This window comes from Arachis ipaensis, chromosome B1 (genome assembly GCF_059453495.1).
Source record: "Arachis ipaensis isolate K30076 ecotype BB chromosome B1, ASM5945349v1, whole genome shotgun sequence".
NCBI lineage: Eukaryota > Viridiplantae > Streptophyta > Magnoliopsida > Fabales > Fabaceae > Arachis > Arachis ipaensis.
The window spans coordinates 506,144-527,087 of record NC_142436.1 but is presented as its reverse complement, the minus strand read 5'-3'; the positions used below and the strand labels follow the sequence as shown (position 1 = coordinate 527,087).

Genomic DNA, 20,944 nt, shown 5'->3' with positions numbered 1-20,944 from the left:
TTAATTTAATACTACTAGTCGCTTCCGTAAGAGCTAAGTATCCTAGGTCATGTTATTAACAATATAATCTCAAAGACAAAGCATATCATATTATCATGATTCTGTTAATGTACAATAATATAGGAAAAGGAAAGCATGAATTCCCCACTTGGTCTAAAATCTAAATTCTAGTTTAATTGAACCCGTTGATATAGCTTTTGACACACTGCAGCTTCATCAAAATGGTGGAGTTGCTTTGTTTACACTCTGGACAAATTTTCTAAAAGCTTCTTACTCGTTTAATATGATTCTTGAAACCAGTTAGTGAGAACGAAAAAAAAATTATATATTCATATCTGGTATATTTGTTATGATTTTCAAATCAAAATTCTTTGTTTAGAATATATAAGATATGGAAATTAATTTGATTTGTTATAACTGATATAAAAATTTTTTATTTTTTAGATGATTTGAGTGGAATTAAAAGATTTAATAGGTTAAAAATAAAAGTTATTTTTTAATTTTTAGATATTAATATAAAAGAAAATTGTTTGGAGAGCGGAAGAGATGATGAAAGTCTAATGGTAGTTAGAGCAGAAAGTGAGTCAAGTTAAGTTCAAGCGCAATTCAACTCACGAAAATTGAACTTGGCTTATGGTTCAGTTCATTTATAGTCGAGCCTATTTGTACAGTTCAAATTCAACTCACCAAAGACTCACGAATTTGGTCAACTAACAACTATAATTTTATATGAATAAAAACTTATGTCTCTATCAATTATAATTTATGTCCTCTATCATAATTATATATAAAATTTATATATGCTATGTGTGTATAAAAGACAAAATATATATTAATATAAATAATTATAACAAGTTATATATATATATATATATATATATGAGCTCAAATTTAAGCTTAAACTTGGCTCACAATCTCATAATCTCAACTTATCATACTGTTAACGAGTCAAATTCAAGTTGACTCACCAACGACTGTTCAACAACTTTTCGACATGTAAATATGTGATGTAGAATTATTTTATAAATAAAGGATAAAAAGGTGAAATCACTGATTTAAATCAAATTATTTATCATTAAATTACAATTTAAACATAAATATAGATTTGTAAATCATTTTAATTCCTATTTTAAACTATTCATTCTAAAAACAATATTCAAATTTTCATTTTATTCATTTGAAATCAAATCAAATTATTTATAAAAATAATTAATTTCATATACATCCATAAACTGTAGTATTAAATATTATGCTGACTCACACCTTTTCTTATCATTAATGAGACGTGGACTAATCTAAGACCCACGTCTCAATAATGAATATGAACACGGTGTGAGTCAACATCGTCCCACACACCCCATGTGTATATATCCCAATAAAATAGTCACCAAAAAAAAATATATCCCAATAAAATACTAACAAATCCACACATGATTCATCTAAATTGTATATTTAAATCATAAATGGGAGACAACAATAGTGCAAATATTCAATCACTAAATAGCAAATATTATCTATCAAATACAGAACTTTTGATAAGTTTCTTCTTTCCCCCCTTTTTTTGGGTTGCAAAGACTAATAAGATTCAAGGAAACCATATTTTGATATATCTACTGCTTCTGAGGCCCCAAATTTTAATATTCTTCACTTTAAAGATGAGCCACCGAATATGCTTCATATTTCATTTGAGAATAGTACTGTCTATTGAAGATATGACCCCAACAAATTGAAGCATGCATCAACAGCATATTTACTGTGTTGGAAGAATAGATTTGTATCTTATCCATGACTTAATAAGAGTCAACCAACAATGGAGTGAGTCCCCATTTGAAACATTTGGAAGTTTAAGTTCATAGGGTAATTCTGATTAATAGTGGATAGCAGTGATCTTTCTCATAACTTGGCCAAGAGTCCCTATTTTCACCATTCAAGAACCCCTCATGACGTTTCCATACTTCTGTATCATATTTCTCTGTGACACTGAAATTCAAACCATTTTCTTCAACCACCCCCAAGAACAGGTCCAATGAGTTGCCTCTTTTAGGACTTAAAAATATAGCCTCTGAAGATGCTGATTTGGACAATAGCCGTTTGACAATTCGAACAAGGCCTCCGTGGAAATCCTTAAAGAAAGTGCTTTAGAAAAGAACAAATTAAGCCGCAAATATAAGATAAGAGTAGCATAAAGATGGAAACAAAAAGCAAGTCAAGCTACATGTATGTGAATCTGTTTTGGCATTACGCGTGAGACACGTAATGCCTTTCATCCCACTGGAGAATAAATTTGAATATCTGCATATCTCCAAGTTTAAAAATTGAAACTGATAGAAAAGTTAACAAAAGAAACAAAGAAAAGCAACCCCATTTGCCAGCCAACCATTACATTAATGTAAAATTTTATTCATCAGAAAAGAACAAATCTTCCTTCATAAAAACAAGAGATTTGGAGCCTTATGACTACCAACTCATGCTGATCTATTGTTTAACTGTTATCCTTATCCAATATGACAAAACAAATGCTATAGTCATGAAATAACATTTCCCATTAAGTAATAAGCTAAAGGCTTCCAATGATACCACTACAACTGTAAATAAGACGTTTAAGTAGAAATGGAAAAAAGAGGCACAGAAACCAGCTATACAGCAGAGAACAACTCAAAAGAAGAAAGTCTCACCAATCACTTGCAACAATGATATCGAAAGTGTCTGCAATATTATCTTCCTGATCCCAATGGAGCCGCATAGACTTCACAACTGTATCCCCAAATGCTCTAGAGTTGGCTTCAATGTTACGCTGAGTATCTGATTGTCATGGACAATCAATTACATTCAAGAAAGTATTAAATGACGACTGTATTTCTGAAGAGAACAAAGAACTGAGATGTAGACTAATTGTAAAACCTTTTTTTTTCCCGAAGTAAAGAGTAACCACCCAAATTGGTCTCTAAGGAATTTCTGATTGGGTCACTTTGGTCTTCAACACATTTTTATTACTCTAGAAGTTCTCGAAACAGATTGGTAACTCTATAAAAGAGACTAATTTGTCTTACAATAATGTTTTCTTTAAACCTAATTGTCTTATAATGAAACTTATTAGGAATTTATTTGTCCAATATGCATATTAAAAATTTATTGACAGCATCGGAGAGTCTAATCTATCTGATGGAAGTAATTTTTGGGGACTTCCAGAGTAATAAAAATTTATTAGAAATCACAATGTCGAATCTGAAATTCCTTGGGACCAATTTGAGTGCTTATTTAAAGAAATTTCATTAGAAAAGAAAGAGATTGCAAAGGAGGATCAGAAATCCTCATGCATTCTATGCTGATAAACCATATTTCTTTGTACATTGGATAAAGAAACACCATGAAACAGACCATGAGAAGAGCACCAAAGGGATGCCCAAAAATTAGTCATCATTATTCACACATTTGATCACTTTCACATTGTAAAAAGTAAGTCTACACATCTACACTTCTACAAAGCACAACAAAATGTCCCAAACATGCTGCAACTCGTCTCAGTTGTCAACTTCTACTCTCGAATAAAATGTTCAAAGTTCTCACTAATTTCAGGAATCACTGAACATGTTGCAGTTAATACCACAACGGTTAATGAGTTCAGCCAACATTTATTAGAGAAAAAAGATATCAACTAACCATCGCAACATAGCTATTATCAATTTTGATTTGATGTATATAACATAGTTACTCTCCTTCACAAACAAAATTTTAAAATAAGATCATCAGAAGAAAGCCCTGTTATCCGTATCCTCAACGCAGCATAGTATCCTTATTTAGATAAGCTTAAAGTGAAAATGTATTGACTTCGGAAAAATACAATCTTTTCAAAATATAAGAAGAAGAGGAACTTTTGTCATTATATATAACAAAACCAAAAGGATACAATAAACCACTTGGGGATTTCCATCTGAGATTACAACCTCTGATGCCTCAGTAACAGCTGCAATAACAAACCCAGCCAAGCCATAGCCAGAACCAAGTTCAATAACTTTTTTAGACCTAAGATAATTTAAATTCATACATAAACATTATAACAGAGCAAAGTGAGAAAAGATGCTAGTAAACAGAGCAACAAAATTCAAAGTAAACTTGAGTAAAATCAAGAAAGAAATATAGTTTTTTGAACCTGAATATATCTGCTTGCGACAAGCAAAAGTGAGCAAGAACATCTTCGGATGGCCAATTACCTGCAGAAGACATCATGATTTATAGGTACAAACTGTATCAATAAAAGACCAAGATCATGTTTTATAATTATTCAAAAGTAATTAGTTGTCTAGCGAATTCAAACACACACTAAGTATTTTGAGGATGATATAAAAGGAACCTACAGACAAGGCCAGTGTTGTCAATGTTGTATCTGTTGCATATCTCAAAATCACTGAGCTGAGCATGGTTTTCCACTCTTTGTCTGCAAAACCAAAATACGCCACATTATCATTCAAGCAAATTAAATATTCAACCAAGAAAGTCACATGGGAATGAGATTGTCATTGAATTCTATAGAAACAACATACACACCACAAGAAGAATCAATTCAAACAAACGAATCCTTGACACAATTTAGCTTTTAAAAAACAATTTTCTATGATTCACAGAAAGCAAGCAATCTCACTAATTGAAACTAAAGCCTGATACACATGAGCTCAACTAAACTAAATATTACTACATTGTGAACATAACTAAATTAATTAAACAAATTTTCCAGCAAAAAACATTGAAAAAACTCACGTCAAAAACAGTTGCTGAGAGCCAGGGACAGGAAGAGTGTAACAAACTCGCATATCCATGGTGGAACCGTTGCGTGTATTGGAGCCACATTCATCATCAGCATTCACTTTCACTTCATGACAGTGTATCAAATTGAATCCATGCGTTGTTCTTCTCGAAATTCTCTTAATACGCGTTTCAGATTCCTCATCTGCCAGGAATTGAAAAAAAAAAAAATTGAAGCATTTTGGCGATGAAAGGGGGAAAGAGTAAAAATGGAATTAGTGAAGTAAGTCGGAAGAGTTGAATTACGTGGCTTAGGATGAGAATTGCGAGGGAGAAGAGCGTGGCGGAGGATCTGCCATCTCAAAGAGGAAGCTTTCTCCTTTGTTCTGCTACTTTCCATCGAAGTGGGAACCAAAGAATGTCGTTTTGGTTTCACAACGTGCCGTTTTGAGGCAGAGTACCAAAACGACGATGAAGAGTAAGGTGAGCTGGTTAACTGAAACTGAAAGTGTGAAATACTGAACTAGTTTTGTATTAATTACTAATTAAAACCTTTTTGGATAAAAGAAAATTAAGTATCAATAATAATAATAATAATAAGTGCAGATTTTGTATTTTTTTTAATTTTTATCATAAGATTTTAATTTCTAATGTAGGTTAATTTATATGCATTGACAATAAAAGTCAAACAACTTTAAAATCCAAAGGGACATGAATTGCTGGACATCTTTGATAATTCATAATAGAACTCAAATTTACATGAATGTTCATAATAATCCAACATTTTTTTTCATTTCATTCAAATGAACTATTACAAAAGTCATACAATATTGGTTGAAGCATCAAGAATGACATGTAAACAGCTATATACAACCTTGAACCTAGTAACTACAAATTACAACAATGGTGTAATTTACAAACTTAGTATAGAGGACACCCTTGAGCTGTGACACCTTGAGCAGTTGGACATGAAGCTAAAGGGCAACCATCAACTTCACTCCCCCACCAGTTTAAGTTAACATTTTCCATCCCTAAACACAAGTAAAGCAGCACTCCCATGAATGCTAATCCGGCATCAAGTCCTCCGGACAAGGCATAATTGTGTCGGCTCCACCACCCGCGATAGTATCTGTAGGCGACAAACCCTGAGAGGAATCCAACAAGAACCCAACTAGTGTAGTTCACCGGAGTGCCCGGAGGCATTTCGGCTACGGCAGCCAAGATAACTGGCATGGTTATAAGTCTAATCCAATGTTTGTTTGGGAAGGTTTTGTGTGCTAGCCATACTAATAAAGGAGCAATAGCACCAGCCAAGAAGAACCAGTTTATGGCTGAGTAGTGTCCAAGATCTCCAAAGATTCTGTGAGGACCTATCAAACCCCATATGACAGATGCATCATAGAATACATGATCAGTGGGACAAGTCCATGGACTACTTCCTGGAAGCAATTCTCTATCACATATGTCTGGAATAGTGCTCATGAGCCACCATGCTGTTGTTAAATGGACCAAAGCGGATATAGTAGTGCCAAGTATCTAACAGAGTAATGCAACACCGCCCAAAACTATTCAGAATTGGAAGAAAAAAAAGAAGAAATAGTTGCATAAAATCTGCACATAATGTGTGGGCTAAGATATTCTTACATAGGAACAAGTTTATTTACAATAAAAGTGGGTTTCATGCAACATATACTCACTTATTTTTGGGTCTCGTACTTTTTTTTGCAAATGTGTTTAATTCTTACACTTGTGTTCATGTAAGAATTTCTCATAAGGTAAGTGGATATGCATGAGAGTGGGTGATGTGAGTGTAAATTTCAAATTTGTAGTGTGATATTACTTAAACATTATAAAGCAAGGATGAATAAAAAGAATTTGTATGATATTGTAGGGCCAGATCAAAATTCAAGAGTATACGAAGAATTGAATATTCAAGAATCATTTTCCATGTACAAGCATAAATATAAGAAGTCACACTGATCTTTCTCTCAACTTCTATGAATAATGAGGTAGATTGTGTGTGCAAACCTGTGCAACGAACATTGATCTAGGAGGGATTTTCATGTAATGGCCAAGCTTGAAGTCTTGCAAAAAAGAAATCCCCAGTTTCATACTTCCATTCCCATATGTCTTAAACAAAATGTTTGCAATGGGATATCCTGGATAGATGTATCCAATTATGTATTCTGTGATAACATTCAAAGCCGGTGCCTTCATCAGGAACCAAAACAAAATTGTTATCCATTTGATATTACAACAGTAAAAGGATTATGAGACAGCACCTATACTTTAACTTTTCAAATTAAATCATTTTAAATTCAATTATTTAGCAGGTTATATTGTCATCTAATTGTTGCATAAGTGCAATTTTGTGCCACAAGTTTTGTCAATTCAGCATTATGATAGCATAGGGAATTGTCATAAATGATCATAAATGCAATGCTTTTATACCTGATTTGTTGTAGCTCTAATGATTCCAATTGGAAGAGTGAATGATAGAGCAACAACACATGCTAACACCACACCCCACCATGGAAGCTGGAGTTGATCGTTATAATATCTGCATATGAACATAATTGCAGTGATGTTGAACAATAGAATGCAAATAAACCACCATTCAGGAACTTGTTTATAATTTTTTCTCATCAGCTTAGTGTGTATATCAATCTTCTTGTCTTGGAATGCAGACTTGCTTAGTTGTAATATGTCCCTGCTCCATTGAAAGACATACTTCAATCACATTGACAGACCCACAGTTACAAAAGTTAATGAAAAATAAAAGGTAAATCAAATGGTTAGAGTCTTATTCATAAATGAAATGGTATCATGCATAACATACTAATATTACTTTCCAAAGAAAAACTTGTAAAGCTTGTACCTTCCATGGAAGAGGAGTACATGAACAAGAGTTGCAGAAAGACAAGCAAAAGCAAAGCCATATGCCATTGCAAAGCTTATGCTAAGATAAAGAGGGCCATCGCGCTCGTATGCCTCTAGGTCGAGGCGAAAGTTAGGGTCTATAATATCTGATATGTTGTATTTCTGGCCATTGGACATGAATAGTTCATCTGAAAGTATGGGAAATTTTCTTGCATTGTAGATATTCAGCCAATAAGCAGAGGGAATAAGGACATAGACAAAAATGGCAAAACCAGCAGCAACATTAGCAGTAGCAAACCAAGGACTAGCCAAAGGGCTACCAAGATAAGCACATATGCTAGACCAGTCAAAACCAACAACACCAAGTCCAAGACCATGTAATCCTGAACCTATTTGTTGTGCTACAATGGAGTTGGGAAACATCCAACACATCCAAGAAAGTGAAGTTAACATTGGGAATAGGTAGCCTGGTAAGACATAATAAGCAAAACTGCAAACAAATGCCATGAAGAAGAACTGATTCCGAGTTAACCCTCCTTTTGGCCTCTCCTCCTTCTCATGCAGTGCCCTGAAAACCATTATTACATCAACTTAGTAGTTAGAAGAGTGATCTTTTCCTATTTATCAGTGAATATACTTGCTATGAACATTTTGGTGATTTCGATTCACAGTTGTGTTGGAAATTCTAAATGCTTATGGCTGAAAATGGGTACATGTGACAGTGACACTGATCACTATTCTTTCTCCAAATTCAATTTTGGTGCAAGCTAATCATGTTCGCCATTTTAGTTGTACATTTTCCTTTTCTTTTTCTTCTTGACTTGATTGTTGTTTTGGTTTCTCTGTTTTCCACAGTGAGTCCCTTATTTATGCATCAAATTATTTTCATTTAACAAAAAAAAATTATATTTTTGTCGTTATAAATAGTAATATAGATCTAAATTTAATTGATAGTCAATATAAATTGTTTATTTTTTTTTTTACAAATATATAGCATATATTGTCATATTACACAAATATTTACTTTGCTTTAAGATTACACTCCTGTTATATTTTTAGAATTTCATTTGTGTATTCAATTTATATAATTTGAAGAAGAAAAAAATTACTAAACTATGATTGATAACTATTCAGTATTATACTATTATTTTTTAGTTCCTCAAATTCTACTAAGTATTATAAATGTTTTAGATTGATTAAAATTCAAAGCTTAAAATGATTTTATATTATCAATCCATAAAGCTTAATCTTAAAAACTCTCAGAATTGTCACCAAAAAAAAAAAAACTCTCAGAATTGGTCTTTTTTTTTTTGGACAGAGCTCAGAATTGGTCTAAATAACGAAACTTTATTTTTATGGGTCATTTGTTGACTCTATTTTACTTTTTGGTCATTGTCCAACGTCATTGTTTTGAGACAAAGCTTGGTGAAAGAAACAGTGAGTACCTGAAAAGTGAGACCTGGACAAGATTTTGTGGCCACCACATACCAGCAGGCTCAACTAAGTACCTCCTTAGAAGCCCGGCCCAACAAAAGCCCAACAAGTGAGTCGTTATTACCACCAAAAAGCCCATCAATGCAGTAACCTCTTTCCGGTAAAACACCTTAACGGCACTCACAAAATGAATCGCATAAACACTCGCCGCGCCGGAGTTCGCGAAAATCGTGATAAGCACGTGCTCCTTCACGCTGAACTTCCCCGGATTCATCGTGAACTCAAACCTCGTTCCCTTCCAGAATCTTCGATCCGTCACCGTCGCCGCCAGCAGGTGCCCCGCCGGAACCACCGCTATCTGCGCCGATATCGCCGTCAGTGATAGCGGCTCCCTCCGGTACCAGAAGAACTGGTTCAGGAACGAGAGAAGCACACATGCTAGGGTTCCTAGTATCCATGTCCTGAAGGTGAATACCGGTAGGAAGGGATCGTCGGTGACCGGGACTGTCAGCGAGACTTGCTCAATCGAAGAGTCTTCGTAGTCCTCCTCCGCCGGCGAGTTTTCCGGCACGGTGGATGGTGGTTCTGTGTGAACTGAAACAAAAGAAACACGAAAACGCAGCGTATTAGTGTAGCTGAAAAGTGAAAACCATACTATAATAGAAGAGAAAGTGTGAAACTGAGCGTTACGGAGTGGCGCGTGGATTTCGTGGTGGTCAGCCATAGAGTTCCGGCGAAGTTGGAGAAGGTATGAAACTGAAACCAGATTTTTCTGCTTTTTTTTTTTTTGTCTAAACAATTTTTTTAAAGGACTAAACTAACTTTCACTCTCACTAATATTGAGATTATTCATTGTTGTGTGACTATGAATTTTTGAATATTCGAGTGGAATATTGTTTGTATTATTAATTTATTATTGTTACTAGTGAATTTATTATCCGGTTTGGGGAAAGCTTTTCTTTGGATTGAATCATGAGATTGAAAAGATGAGGATCCAGGGAGAACGACATGTGAGGACTGTGTGTGGAGTTCAACGCTTGCAGCTGGAGTGTGTTGCAAGTTGCAACTATATGCAATCATAGAACTGGATAATTAATTGTATCTGAAGAAAGGAAAACAAAAAGCAAGAGTAGGAACGTGTCATAAAACTCATAATCAATCATAGTCAACAGGGAACACAACACTATTGATCGCTGTACGGTAGCCAGTTAATTAATATGTTATGCAATCGTCTTCTTCATGCCTTTCTTTGTCGCATATATGGAGAGAAAATCACGGATGATATGGTAGCTGGAGTTGATCATTACTCATTAGAACACTCACATTGTCACATATGAATATAGTGAGGTTCCATATAAAGATAATAATGTTTATCAAAATAATGCAAATAAATCACCATTGAGGAACTTGTTTATAAATATATATTCTCATGAGCTTCGTATGCACGGCTATTTTAACTTGTTTATTATAATCGGGAACCATAAATATACCATCATTGAAGTGTTAATTAAACATTTTTTGGCGGATCTATGAATTAAACAATTAAATTACTCAATTCATAGAAATCAGATCTGAATCAGTTCATATTAGAGCATGTATATTTTACTGAATAAAATTTGTCTCTGCAAAATATTTCTCCCTTCTACAAATAATACCAGAGAGAACACTGTCATAAACTTGCCAAACGAACTATCAATAGTTCATATGCGCACAACTAGAGAGCACCAACTACACATCCATTAAATATGATAAGTATTTGATTTCTATCTTGAATCTTAATACCTTATTTCTATCCCCATTGTCTCTCATAGAAACTAAACGCTACCTATCAGAACAGAATCTTCCCATTAAGATTAATAGAAAACTTAACACGAACATTCTCAGTCAAAATATCAAATCTGGATCATCTTCATAATCAAAGTCTTGATCACTTGAATGCCTTAGTCTCTTTGCATCTCTTGGTCCGCCTCTTCCCCTCTTTGGTTTACCCCTATGGATTACATGCACATATATTAGCTCATCCAACATATAACTATTTGCCAGGACTTGCAACAAATTTCTATAATTCTAAAAGAAAATAGCAAAATGCTTAATTCAATAAGATCGAGATCAAAGATAAACTGGTTAAGTGCTTACGGTCCATGCGCATAAATTCCTCCGCCTTTTGAACGACCAGGACCAAAATCAGATCTCCCATCTGACACCAACAGAATACAGTGAATGGGCAATAAAATTCATGCTGGGAAGTTATTGAGATGAACATTTATATGAACTCACCATCTCGTCCAGCTGCAAGCTCTTCTGCCTATAATACACCAAATGAAAATAGAATTCACGTCAGAAAATAACCTATTTGTAAAAGGTTGCCAACACTTAAAGGAAAAAAAAAAATGAACCAAGCTTCAAATTCATTTATTGTTTCCATAAATATTGCCTCTGAGATAGTTTTTTGGGTCTCAAATTGACAAGAATGGTATCATAAGATTAGGCTCATTAGCTAAACTTCTTAATCATATATGACATAGGTTTAATGTAGACTAGAGCAAGGTAGAATCCTTTTTCTCTATTCGTGAATTGCTAATCACTAAATATCAGAAACACACCGCTTGTGAGGTTACTGAGGACAATGAAAAGAGCCTATCTTCAGGATGAAACTTTCTAGACCGCTTCAAGCTGTAATGAAGAAAAATAGATTCAACAATGTCATACAAACATTACATCAACAAGCATAAGCCAAAATACAATTACCTTCATATCTCAAAAAGAAGGGAAAATGAAAAAAGAATAGGAGCACATGCAAGTGTACACATTAACTCATCCGTGATAAAAAGTTCTAAATGCACAGCCACAGACTTTGGTCAAAAGAGTATAATCCTGAATTAAAAATGGCATGCCATATACTACAGGATACAGATGGAGATGTGCAACAGATCCCTCAATAAAATTCATTACTACATAGAACTCAGATATATAAGACGACACCTATGAATGAAACTCCATTGTGTGTAATTTTAACATTCAATATACAAACATGGAAAATAAACCTTGTTCAAGGCGGGATATTTAGCAGTTAGTAACAGAATTCATGAGTTAGTCTTTCTAATAGGTTCCTGATAGACACAACTATTAATTATGCACAAAAGATCGTTCACTCTAGAACACACATTACCCATCCTATTTTCCTACGGATTATTAGAATCAAAGATTGTAATATAAAATATGGAAGCTACTACTGCTCAGGAGAAATGAAATAAACTTCATAAGGTAAGAGACTGAAGAATAGGTTTCTTGATATTACATTGACTATTTCAAAACAAAATTTAAAAGGAAAGCCAAATAGAAGAAACTTCGTACAGTGCAGTGTTCTTTGAGGAAGACAAGAATCCCTCAAATCCTTTCAATACATTTCCACACTGCCCAGGATCCTGTAAGTAACTTGTCTCCATATCATAAACCTATGTTAATGGCAAAATGTTAGCCCGTTATGGCTAGAAACCATGTAAAAGGTCCTTCAAAGAGCTTAACTTCATTAAATCATTTCATGTTAGTGAAGACAAGCATCCAATTTGAGCATCCAATGATCTAAGATACTGCACCTGAGTGCATCATTGCATGCCAACTCAACAAGAAACTTACAATAAAATTGGAATTAACTGCACAACGTGAACAAGAAATTGCTGGACAAGTGAAGGGATTAATATTCTGTAACATATCCCGCTAGCACTAGTGTCATATCATGAGAATAAAGACAGGATGCTGCATATAAATGATGGCGGATCATATTACAACAAATTTTCTGTCTTCTTCTCTTATTATGATGCTGCATTAGCGAGGAACCTTAGCCAGTGTAAGTATCCAATTTTAGGATAGATGACATTTTTTCCAATTGATATCATAGAACCTTTATATACACTTCAAATAATAAAAGTAAAGCGACCATATATCTTGAGAAATAGTTCCTTTACCCGTGTTTTGAAGCAATGAAAAAACCCTAGAAGCAACCATTGAAAATTTTACCTGTTTTTCAATGCTGCGAAGCTCATCGTGAAGCTTGGCTCTCCTACTAAGCAGCGAGGCCAGCATTGCAGATGGGTTTACAGTACCCTTTTGTCCTATAACATAAGCTCAGGCAAACAAAAAACAACATTGTTGCAACTTTAAGAACTCAAACAAAAAATCAAGGGTAAAGGGAAATATGAAGGGTTACCTTCGGATTCCATTTTCAAGCAACCAAATCAATTAGGGGCTTGAGAATTGAAGAAGTAATGTGCATATTCTGGTTTCTACATCTCTTATAGTTAAATCTTTGGTCTTGATTTTTACCTTATGCCATCATACTCTACATAAATAAATAACTTCGTAATTAAAAAGAAAAAAGAGAGAAAAATCTGCATGTAGAATTTCAAATATTCAAGTTATGGATACACCATCATATTTGGCATAGAAAAAATAACAGTGTTCTTAATAGAACGAATACAAATTGTATGCAGATAGTTATATCAAACTATTCAGCTAGTATCATAATCTCAAGGTCCCTAGAAAGCAAAGAAATCTATCACTAGCCATGAAACATTATCAAGTATTCAAGTAACATGATACAAGCTACTAAATCAGATCCAACTTTAAACTTATGCATTAAAAATGTAACAGCTATAGATATTCAGTACATATAATTAAAAACCCTAGTGCCTTGAAACACAAGAAATTTTTCTTCGTTTTTTTTTAATTTTTAGTTTTTTATTTGGCTACATTTCATTGCACTATATATACTTTAAAACAATCAATCATATGGTAGAATAATCCTAATAATTCAACAGAAGAAAGGGAAAATGGGAAAACGAACTCATGAAACAGAATCCCGACTAGTACGACAATGGCAAGGTGACGGCAACGGTGAATCGATGGAATATCAACCGCGAACCTGATGATGGACGAGAATGAGATTTGAATTGTGAATTTGAGAATTTGGGGACCTTAGGGTTTCGACCTTTCGATGCTTTGAAACAAAAAAGCTGAGACTGTTTCTCAGGTTTCAGCTATTTTTTTTTTTGGACAAAGCAGGTTTCAGCTATTTCGCATTGGGGACGAGAATGAGATTCGAAGTCATTTCTTCTGTTTTTTTTTTTTACACAAAAAAGATTGTGGGCCCGACCCGCTAACATAGGAGATTGGGTTCTTAAATCTTAATATAAAAGTCAGAAAAAAGTTTGAAAAGGCTTAAATTTAAAAGAGGTTTGATCACATTTAATTATTTTTGGATTTGTAACTTCTATTTAATAAGATGAATTTACAATAAAAGTTCTTAATCTAATAGTAACTAGAATTCGTGTTTGTTAGACCATTATATTCTATATGATACCATAAAAAAAATATTATAATTTAATGGTTAAACAAGTGACTTGTATCAAGTTTAAATCCTGTCCCAAAAAAAAAAAATCCTAACAAAAACTATATATATGTACTCTATAGATATATAGCTAGATATAGAAAAAAATTGCGGGAAAAATGGCTTACAAAAGTGTAATAATTTAGTTCTTAATCAATTCACATGAGTTCAAGCTTTAGAAATGGAAGATGAAAACATAAGCTATTTTGTTTAGCTTTCTGGGGAACACTGAAATTTGTTATTTTAATAATTTTATAGAATTTATACAAATATATGACAAATGATTATTTTTACATAAAAAAAAAACCTGAAATACTAAAACCCTATGACAATAGCTTTTTGCCTTCCATTTAATTAATGAGAATAATGTTGGAAAAACAAGTTTGGTTGGCTTAAATAGAGCTTATGGTTTTAAAATATAACTTTGGACAAAAATATATTATTTGACATATATCCGTCACTTTCTATATAAGGTGATGACATAATAAAATTCAAACCTTAATTTAATAGTATTGACATTTTTTTTAGGATTTTTCACACTCAAAAAATAAAAAAAATATTCAATTCTTTTTCTGTCTCTATTTAGAAATATTAATCTTTACATCATGTTTTCATTACAGATAAATCGCAGCAATTAGATTTGATTACTGCTACAACACTTAGTAAAGAGGACACCCTTTAATTTGAACACCTTGAGCAGTTGGGCATGAAGCTAATGAACATCCATCAGAATTACCACCCCACCAATTCAAGCTTATATCTTCCATTCCCAAACACAAATACAACAAAACCCCCATGAATGCTAACCCAGCATCAAGTGCACCAGACAACACATAATTATGTTTGATCCACCATCCACGGTGGTATCTATATGCAACAAACCCAGATACAAATCCAACAAGAACCCAACTAGAATAATTCACTGTTGTAGCAGGTGGCATGTCATTTAGTGATCCTAAAATCACTGGCACAGTTATGAGTCTAATCCACTGTTTACTTGGGAATGCCTTATGTGATAACCAAACTAAGAAAGGAGCAATTGCACCAAACAAGAAGAACCAGTTTATGGCTGAGTAGTGTCCAAGATCTCCAAAGATTCTCCGAGGTCCTATTAAGCCCCAGATCACGGACGCGTCGTAGAATACGTGATCACTGGGGCATGTCCATGGATTGCCCGATGGAAGAAGCTCTCTGTTGCAAATGTTTGGAACAGAGTTCATAAGCCACCATGCGGTTACTAAGTGCACCAATGCTGCTATGATGGTGCCAAGTACCTAAGAAAGACATATAAGGCAATCACAGAATAGGGATCAGAATTACATGAAAAGATTATTAGAATTGAAGGGTAATATTGTAAGAAATATGGCTTGCATTTTCAGCAAAAGTGGACAAATAATGCATTCAGCTTTGTTAAAAATATATAAGCCAAATTTCTTATAAATATGAGGTTGAAAGCTCACTCATTCTATTGAATAAGTGTAATTTCAACAAAAACTTTTGTTAATAGAAAAACATGCAGTTAGTCAGTTATTCAATATCAGAGTAATTAGCTGTCTATTTTGTTTAGGTTGAAGAAGATTGGGTGTGCAAACCTGTGCAAAAAACATAGCTCTAGGAGGAATCTTCATGTAATGACCAAGCTTAAAGTCTTGGAGGAAGAAAATTGCTTGCTTCATACTAACATTGCCATACACTTTAAACAACATGTTAGCAATAGGATATCCTGGGTAAATGTATCCAATTATGTACTCTGTTATCACATTCAAAGCAGGTGCCTTCTCAGCAAAAAGAAAAGGTAGTTGTTATTAGGAAATGAAATGCACAATACAACAGAAAATATCATCATCCTATTTCTTGTTCATAATATAACTATATGTGGAAGTTAAATAAGGGATAGAACTATTATTAATCTGTTGAATGCTTCACATTAATAATGACCAATAGATTGAATTTCAAGCAACAAAGCAAAGAATTATAGAATAACGAAATACAATAGTGAAATGTGTATGAGGTAAGTAGGAAAAAAAAAGTGTAGAATAAGATAAGGATGTACCTGATTTGTTGTGGCTCTAATGACTCCAACTGGAAGTGTGAATGATATGGCAACAACACAGGCTAACACCACACCCCACCATGGCAGCTGGAGTTGATCATTGTAATACTCACATACAAACATAGTGACAACAATGTTGATGACAAGAATGCAAATAAACCACCACTCAGGTACTTGTTTATAGTATTTCCTCATGAGCTTAGTATGTATATCTATCTTCTTCTCTTGAAAGGCAGACTTACTTAGCTGCAATATTTCCCTGCATCAATTATAATGCATATCTTTATTTAAATGAGTAAAAAGACACTTGTTTCAGTAATTATTAATAAAATGTTTCAAGGACTAAAGTATTCATTTGTATTTAATATTTTATTGACTGAAGTGTTAAAACAAAATCTCTACGGACTAAAAAGTGTATGTATTTATTCAATCTTTCAAGAACTAAAATATTATTAAAACAGAAATCTTTCATAACCAAGAGTAGTTTTAAATAAAATAAAACTATGAAACTATTTATTAGAACATGCATGATTTAATACATACCTCCCATGGAAGAGCAACACATGAACAAGAGTTGCACTAAGGCAAGCAAAACCAATTCCATATGACATGGCAAAAAGGGTGCTAAGATAAAGAGGACCCTCACTCTCATAGGCCTCAATATCAAGATGAAAATTGGAGTCAATAATAGTTGAGATGTTATATTCTTGACCATTAGACATGAACAAACCATCAGAAAATATAGGAAACCTTCTTGCATTGTAAAGATCCATCCAATAAGCAATGGGCACAATGACATAAACGAAGGTGGCAAAACCAAAAGCAACATTGGCAGTTGCAAACCATGGACTAGCCAGAGGGCTACCAAGATAAGCACATATGCTGGACCAATCAAAACCAATGGCACCAAGTCCAAGACCATGTAACCCTGAACCTATTTGTTGTGCTACAATGGAGTTGGGAAAAATCCAACACATCCATGAAAGTGAAGTTAACATTGGGAATAAGTAGCCTGGTAAGACATAATAAGCAAAACTGCAAATAAATGCTATGAGGAAGAACTGGTTCCGGGTTAAACCGCCTTTCGGTCTCTCTTCTTTCTCATGCAGCGCCCTGAAAAGTGAAAATCAATAAGGTTATGCACTAGTCGATTGTAATATTTCATTATTGATCAAGTAAGATGTAATAAGAATTATTCAAATGATACATATTACATATGCATTTGATATGATTATTACTTGAGCTGAAATTCCTTAGCTGGTAACATTCATTACCTTGGTGAATCCAGTACCAAAAAAAAAGCACGTTAAATGTAAAAAAAAAAATCCTATAAAATAAATACATATCAAAAGATAAAATACATATTAAAAATAATATATATATATATATTGGATATTTGGTAAAGATATTTACACTATGAAAAAAGGTTGCTCGTATTAATAATAGAATTTGTTTAACTTTTTAAAAAAACTAAGTTGCTTATAATATCCTTATTATATTATTATGATAAATTATAATAATGATGTAATAATATAATAGTCTGTTTTTTTTTTTTTACTAAAGATAGGAAACTCGAACCTGCAACCTCTTAATTGAGTATGGAGAGACTATGCCATTTGAGCTATTACTCATTGGCAAAAGTTTGAAAGATATTGAGACTTGAACCCACAACTTCTTAATTGAGTATAGGGAGTCTATGTCATTTGAGTTATAACTCATTGGCTAATATAATAGTCTGTTACTATGGCATTAACAATGATAGTGTATAAAAACAAGTATATCTTAAATATTTTAAGAAACCATAAAAAAAAAAAAAACAATTTTACTAATTAATCATTGAATAAATATAATTGTTGAAATACTTGAATGTTTAATTGCAATAACATTCAAACACGTGTTAAAACTTTTCAATAAACTATATATTCAGTGAGCAATTTATAACATGTATTGAAAATATATTTATATGTATAAATAAATCTTGCATTTTGTTTTACCAAAAAGCAGTAAGTAACGACAGATTAAAGTCGCTATTTTTCTTAGAGCAAATTCAGGTGGTCAATAGTATTTTAGTCAGCATATATAATTAATAAGGTGGAAACTCAGATGCAGTCGACTTCACGTGAAGTTGATAGCTGAGAGCCGTTAGATAAAAATTTAGTCAAATCAGTCAAATCATTTAACAGCTTTCAACTATCAATTTTAGGTGAAGTCGACTGCAGCTGAATTTCCACCAATTAATAATTACATTTTTATTGGTTGATTTATTTTTGCTTTTTTTTTTAAAAAAAACTAGCTAAATTCAAAATAATTGACCATGTTAGATACAAAACTATATATGGTATACATATGATTTATTTTTATTAGCCAGGTATTAAAATGTGAAAATGAAATATTTCAGAATAGCTGGCATAATAGTGATATTTCACAAAGAAAAAAAAAGAATTGCGTGGAAGTAAAATGATCATATAAGCGGCGGGTATGGAATATTGAATATCCAATGTGCATGGTTGGAAAATCAATAATTGAATTCATTTTAATTTATTTTATTTTATTTTAATTTTCCGTTAACGTGATAGGTGTGCGAGTGAAGCAAGTAAACGCACCTGAAGAGCGATACCTGAACAAGGTTCTGCGGCCACCACATAGCAGCGGGCTCAACCAGGTACCTTCTAAAAATCCCGGCCCAACCGAAGCCCAATACCTGCGTCGTCAAAACCACCATCATCGCCACCACCACCGAAACCTCTTTCTTGTAGAACACGATTGTCGAGCTCACCATATGAATCGCGTAAACGCTCGCAGCTCCAGAACTCGCGAAGATCGTGATTAGCACGTGCTCTTTCACGTTGAATTTCCCTGGATTCATCGTGAACTCGAATCTCGTTCCCTTCCAGAACCTCCGATCCGTCAACGTCGCCGCCATTAAGTGTCCCGCCGGAACCACCGCGATCTGCGCCGAAATCGCCGTCACCGATAGCGGTTCTTTTCTGTAACCGAAGAACTGGTTCAGGAACGAGAGGAGAACGCATGCTAGAGTTCCGAGGATCCATGTACGGAACGTGAAGACTGGTAGGGAGGGATCGTCTGTGATTGGAACCGTCAGCGCCACCTGTTCGATTGGAGAATTCTCGCCGTCCGGCGAAGTATCCGGTGATATTTCCGGCCATGAGGAACCGGAACCGCCATGGTAACTCAGCTTCTGTTTCTGAACTGAAAAAAAAAATTAATAATAATAAAATAAAATAAAATTATTGAGAAGGAATCTCTAATATTTAGAACTTAATTAAGGAGCTTCTATATATATACACTCTGATTAAAGTGTTTTAAAAAATAATTAAAAAAGGTTACAAATGATAAATATATAAATAAAAATGCAATTTAAAAAACTGTCTAAGAAATCATTAGATTTAGAGATACATTTCTTATTCTTAGTGGACAATGGACTGACCAATAATAAACTCAGCAGAAGTTTTATAACTAAATTAAAGGAAAAAAAAAAAAACAAAATTAAGAGAAGAATTTGGAAATAGAGTTATTGAGCTAAGGTGCATACTAAGAGGCTCGTTGATTTCCTGATATTCACTACTAGCCATAGTGTTTTTTGTGTCTCTTTATTTGGTAGGAAGTAGGAACTAGGGGCATGGAATCATGGAGTTTGAAAACTAACAAGGGATCGGATCTGATTTTGTTAATGGTGGGATGCTTTTTTTTGTTTATATTAATTATGAATCTTTTCTTTATATATATGTTTGCATGATTGGTAGATAAGACATGAGCTAGAACACAAAATGGTTGGGACACTGATGACGTTATCTGCTTGTTGGCTATGCTAATTATGTTATTCATTCATAATAACGAGTAATTTTAGTAAATTAATGAGATATATAATCTTATTATATGTTGTATATTTTATATTTTAATCTCTGTGTATCAGTTTGACGCTTTTTAATTTGAATATGAAAGTAATGGAAGTGTTGGACTCGCGTATAGGGAGAAGGGGTGCTTCACCTCGTTATGGGATCAGAGGAAGCAGAACTCGGACTCTGCGAGTTGTGTCCTCAAAATGTAAAAAAAATTACCCAGAACAAAAAAAACGGAGAGTCCAAATTCCACGTTTCAGATTTTAAATTCCATGGACTGCAAATCGGACTATGCGATTTGTGAAGCAAAATTTCATAACCAAAGAACTCACATGGTCCGAGTTGTGTAGTCTGAATTTTTTCAATTTTTTTAACATAAATCGAACCCTCTAAAGTTTTTTCAATTTTTTAACTGAATCCAATTTGTGTACTCCCATAATTTTAAAAAATACAAAAAATTACTATATTAAAGTATATCACTCATTTTGTTTTCGTATCAAAATTTTTTTTGCCTCAGTTTGAATCTTGATGGAGAATAAAGGAAAATTCATTTCCATATGGTAGGCCGTAGGGGGCAATTCATCGCATTTG

General features: G+C 33.6%; 4 protein-coding genes across 5 annotated transcripts; all 4 read right to left on the bottom strand.

Annotated features, from left to right (window-relative positions):
- Positions 1-1,430: 1,430 nt before the first annotated feature.
- On the bottom strand, positions 1,431-5,254 carry LOC107607435 (S-adenosyl-L-methionine-dependent methyltransferases superfamily protein). Its single transcript, XM_016309635.3, has 7 exons — positions 5,047-5,254; positions 4,756-4,945; positions 4,356-4,435; positions 4,151-4,211; positions 3,908-4,023; positions 2,676-2,802; positions 1,431-2,136 (listed from the first exon to the last, which is right to left on the bottom strand). The coding sequence occupies exons 1-7, from the start codon at positions 5,138-5,140 to the stop codon at positions 1,851-1,853; spliced, it is 954 nt and encodes a 317-aa protein (XP_016165121.1). The 5' UTR covers positions 5,141-5,254; the 3' UTR covers positions 1,431-1,850.
- A 252-nt stretch (positions 5,255-5,506) lies between these two features.
- Positions 5,507-10,093, bottom strand: LOC107606060 (oligopeptide transporter 7-like). Of its 2 annotated transcripts, XM_016308922.3 has the most exons (6): positions 9,745-10,093; positions 9,066-9,648; positions 7,619-8,188; positions 7,192-7,450; positions 6,769-6,951; positions 5,507-6,276 (listed from the first exon to the last, which is right to left on the bottom strand). In XM_016308922.3, exons 1-6 carry the CDS (start codon positions 9,776-9,778, stop codon positions 5,662-5,664), a joined length of 2,244 nt encoding a protein of 747 aa, XP_016164408.1. In that variant the 5' UTR covers positions 9,779-10,093; the 3' UTR covers positions 5,507-5,661. The 2 variants fall into 2 exon arrangements, with proteins under 2 accessions (XP_016164408.1, XP_016163878.1); XM_016308392.3 differs by having other exon boundaries at positions 9,066-9,994.
- Positions 10,094-10,620: 527 nt separating this feature from the next.
- LOC107605179 (uncharacterized) lies at positions 10,621-14,203 on the bottom strand. The gene is made up of 8 exons (XM_016307336.3): positions 13,898-14,203; positions 13,262-13,393; positions 13,072-13,166; positions 12,409-12,509; positions 11,658-11,727; positions 11,332-11,359; positions 11,191-11,251; positions 10,621-11,044 (listed from the first exon to the last, which is right to left on the bottom strand). The coding sequence occupies exons 2-8, from the start codon at positions 13,272-13,274 to the stop codon at positions 10,939-10,941; spliced, it is 474 nt and encodes a 157-aa protein (XP_016162822.1). The 5' UTR covers positions 13,275-13,393; positions 13,898-14,203; the 3' UTR covers positions 10,621-10,938.
- Positions 14,204-14,988: 785 nt separating this feature from the next.
- Positions 14,989-20,217, bottom strand: LOC107648556 (oligopeptide transporter 7). Its single transcript, XM_016306256.3, has 6 exons — positions 20,047-20,217; positions 19,097-19,703; positions 17,037-17,606; positions 16,494-16,752; positions 16,033-16,215; positions 14,989-15,714 (listed from the first exon to the last, which is right to left on the bottom strand). Exons 1-6 carry the CDS (start codon positions 20,084-20,086, stop codon positions 15,100-15,102), a joined length of 2,274 nt encoding a protein of 757 aa, XP_016161742.1. The 5' UTR covers positions 20,087-20,217; the 3' UTR covers positions 14,989-15,099.
- Between the last annotated feature and the right edge of the window lie 727 nt (positions 20,218-20,944).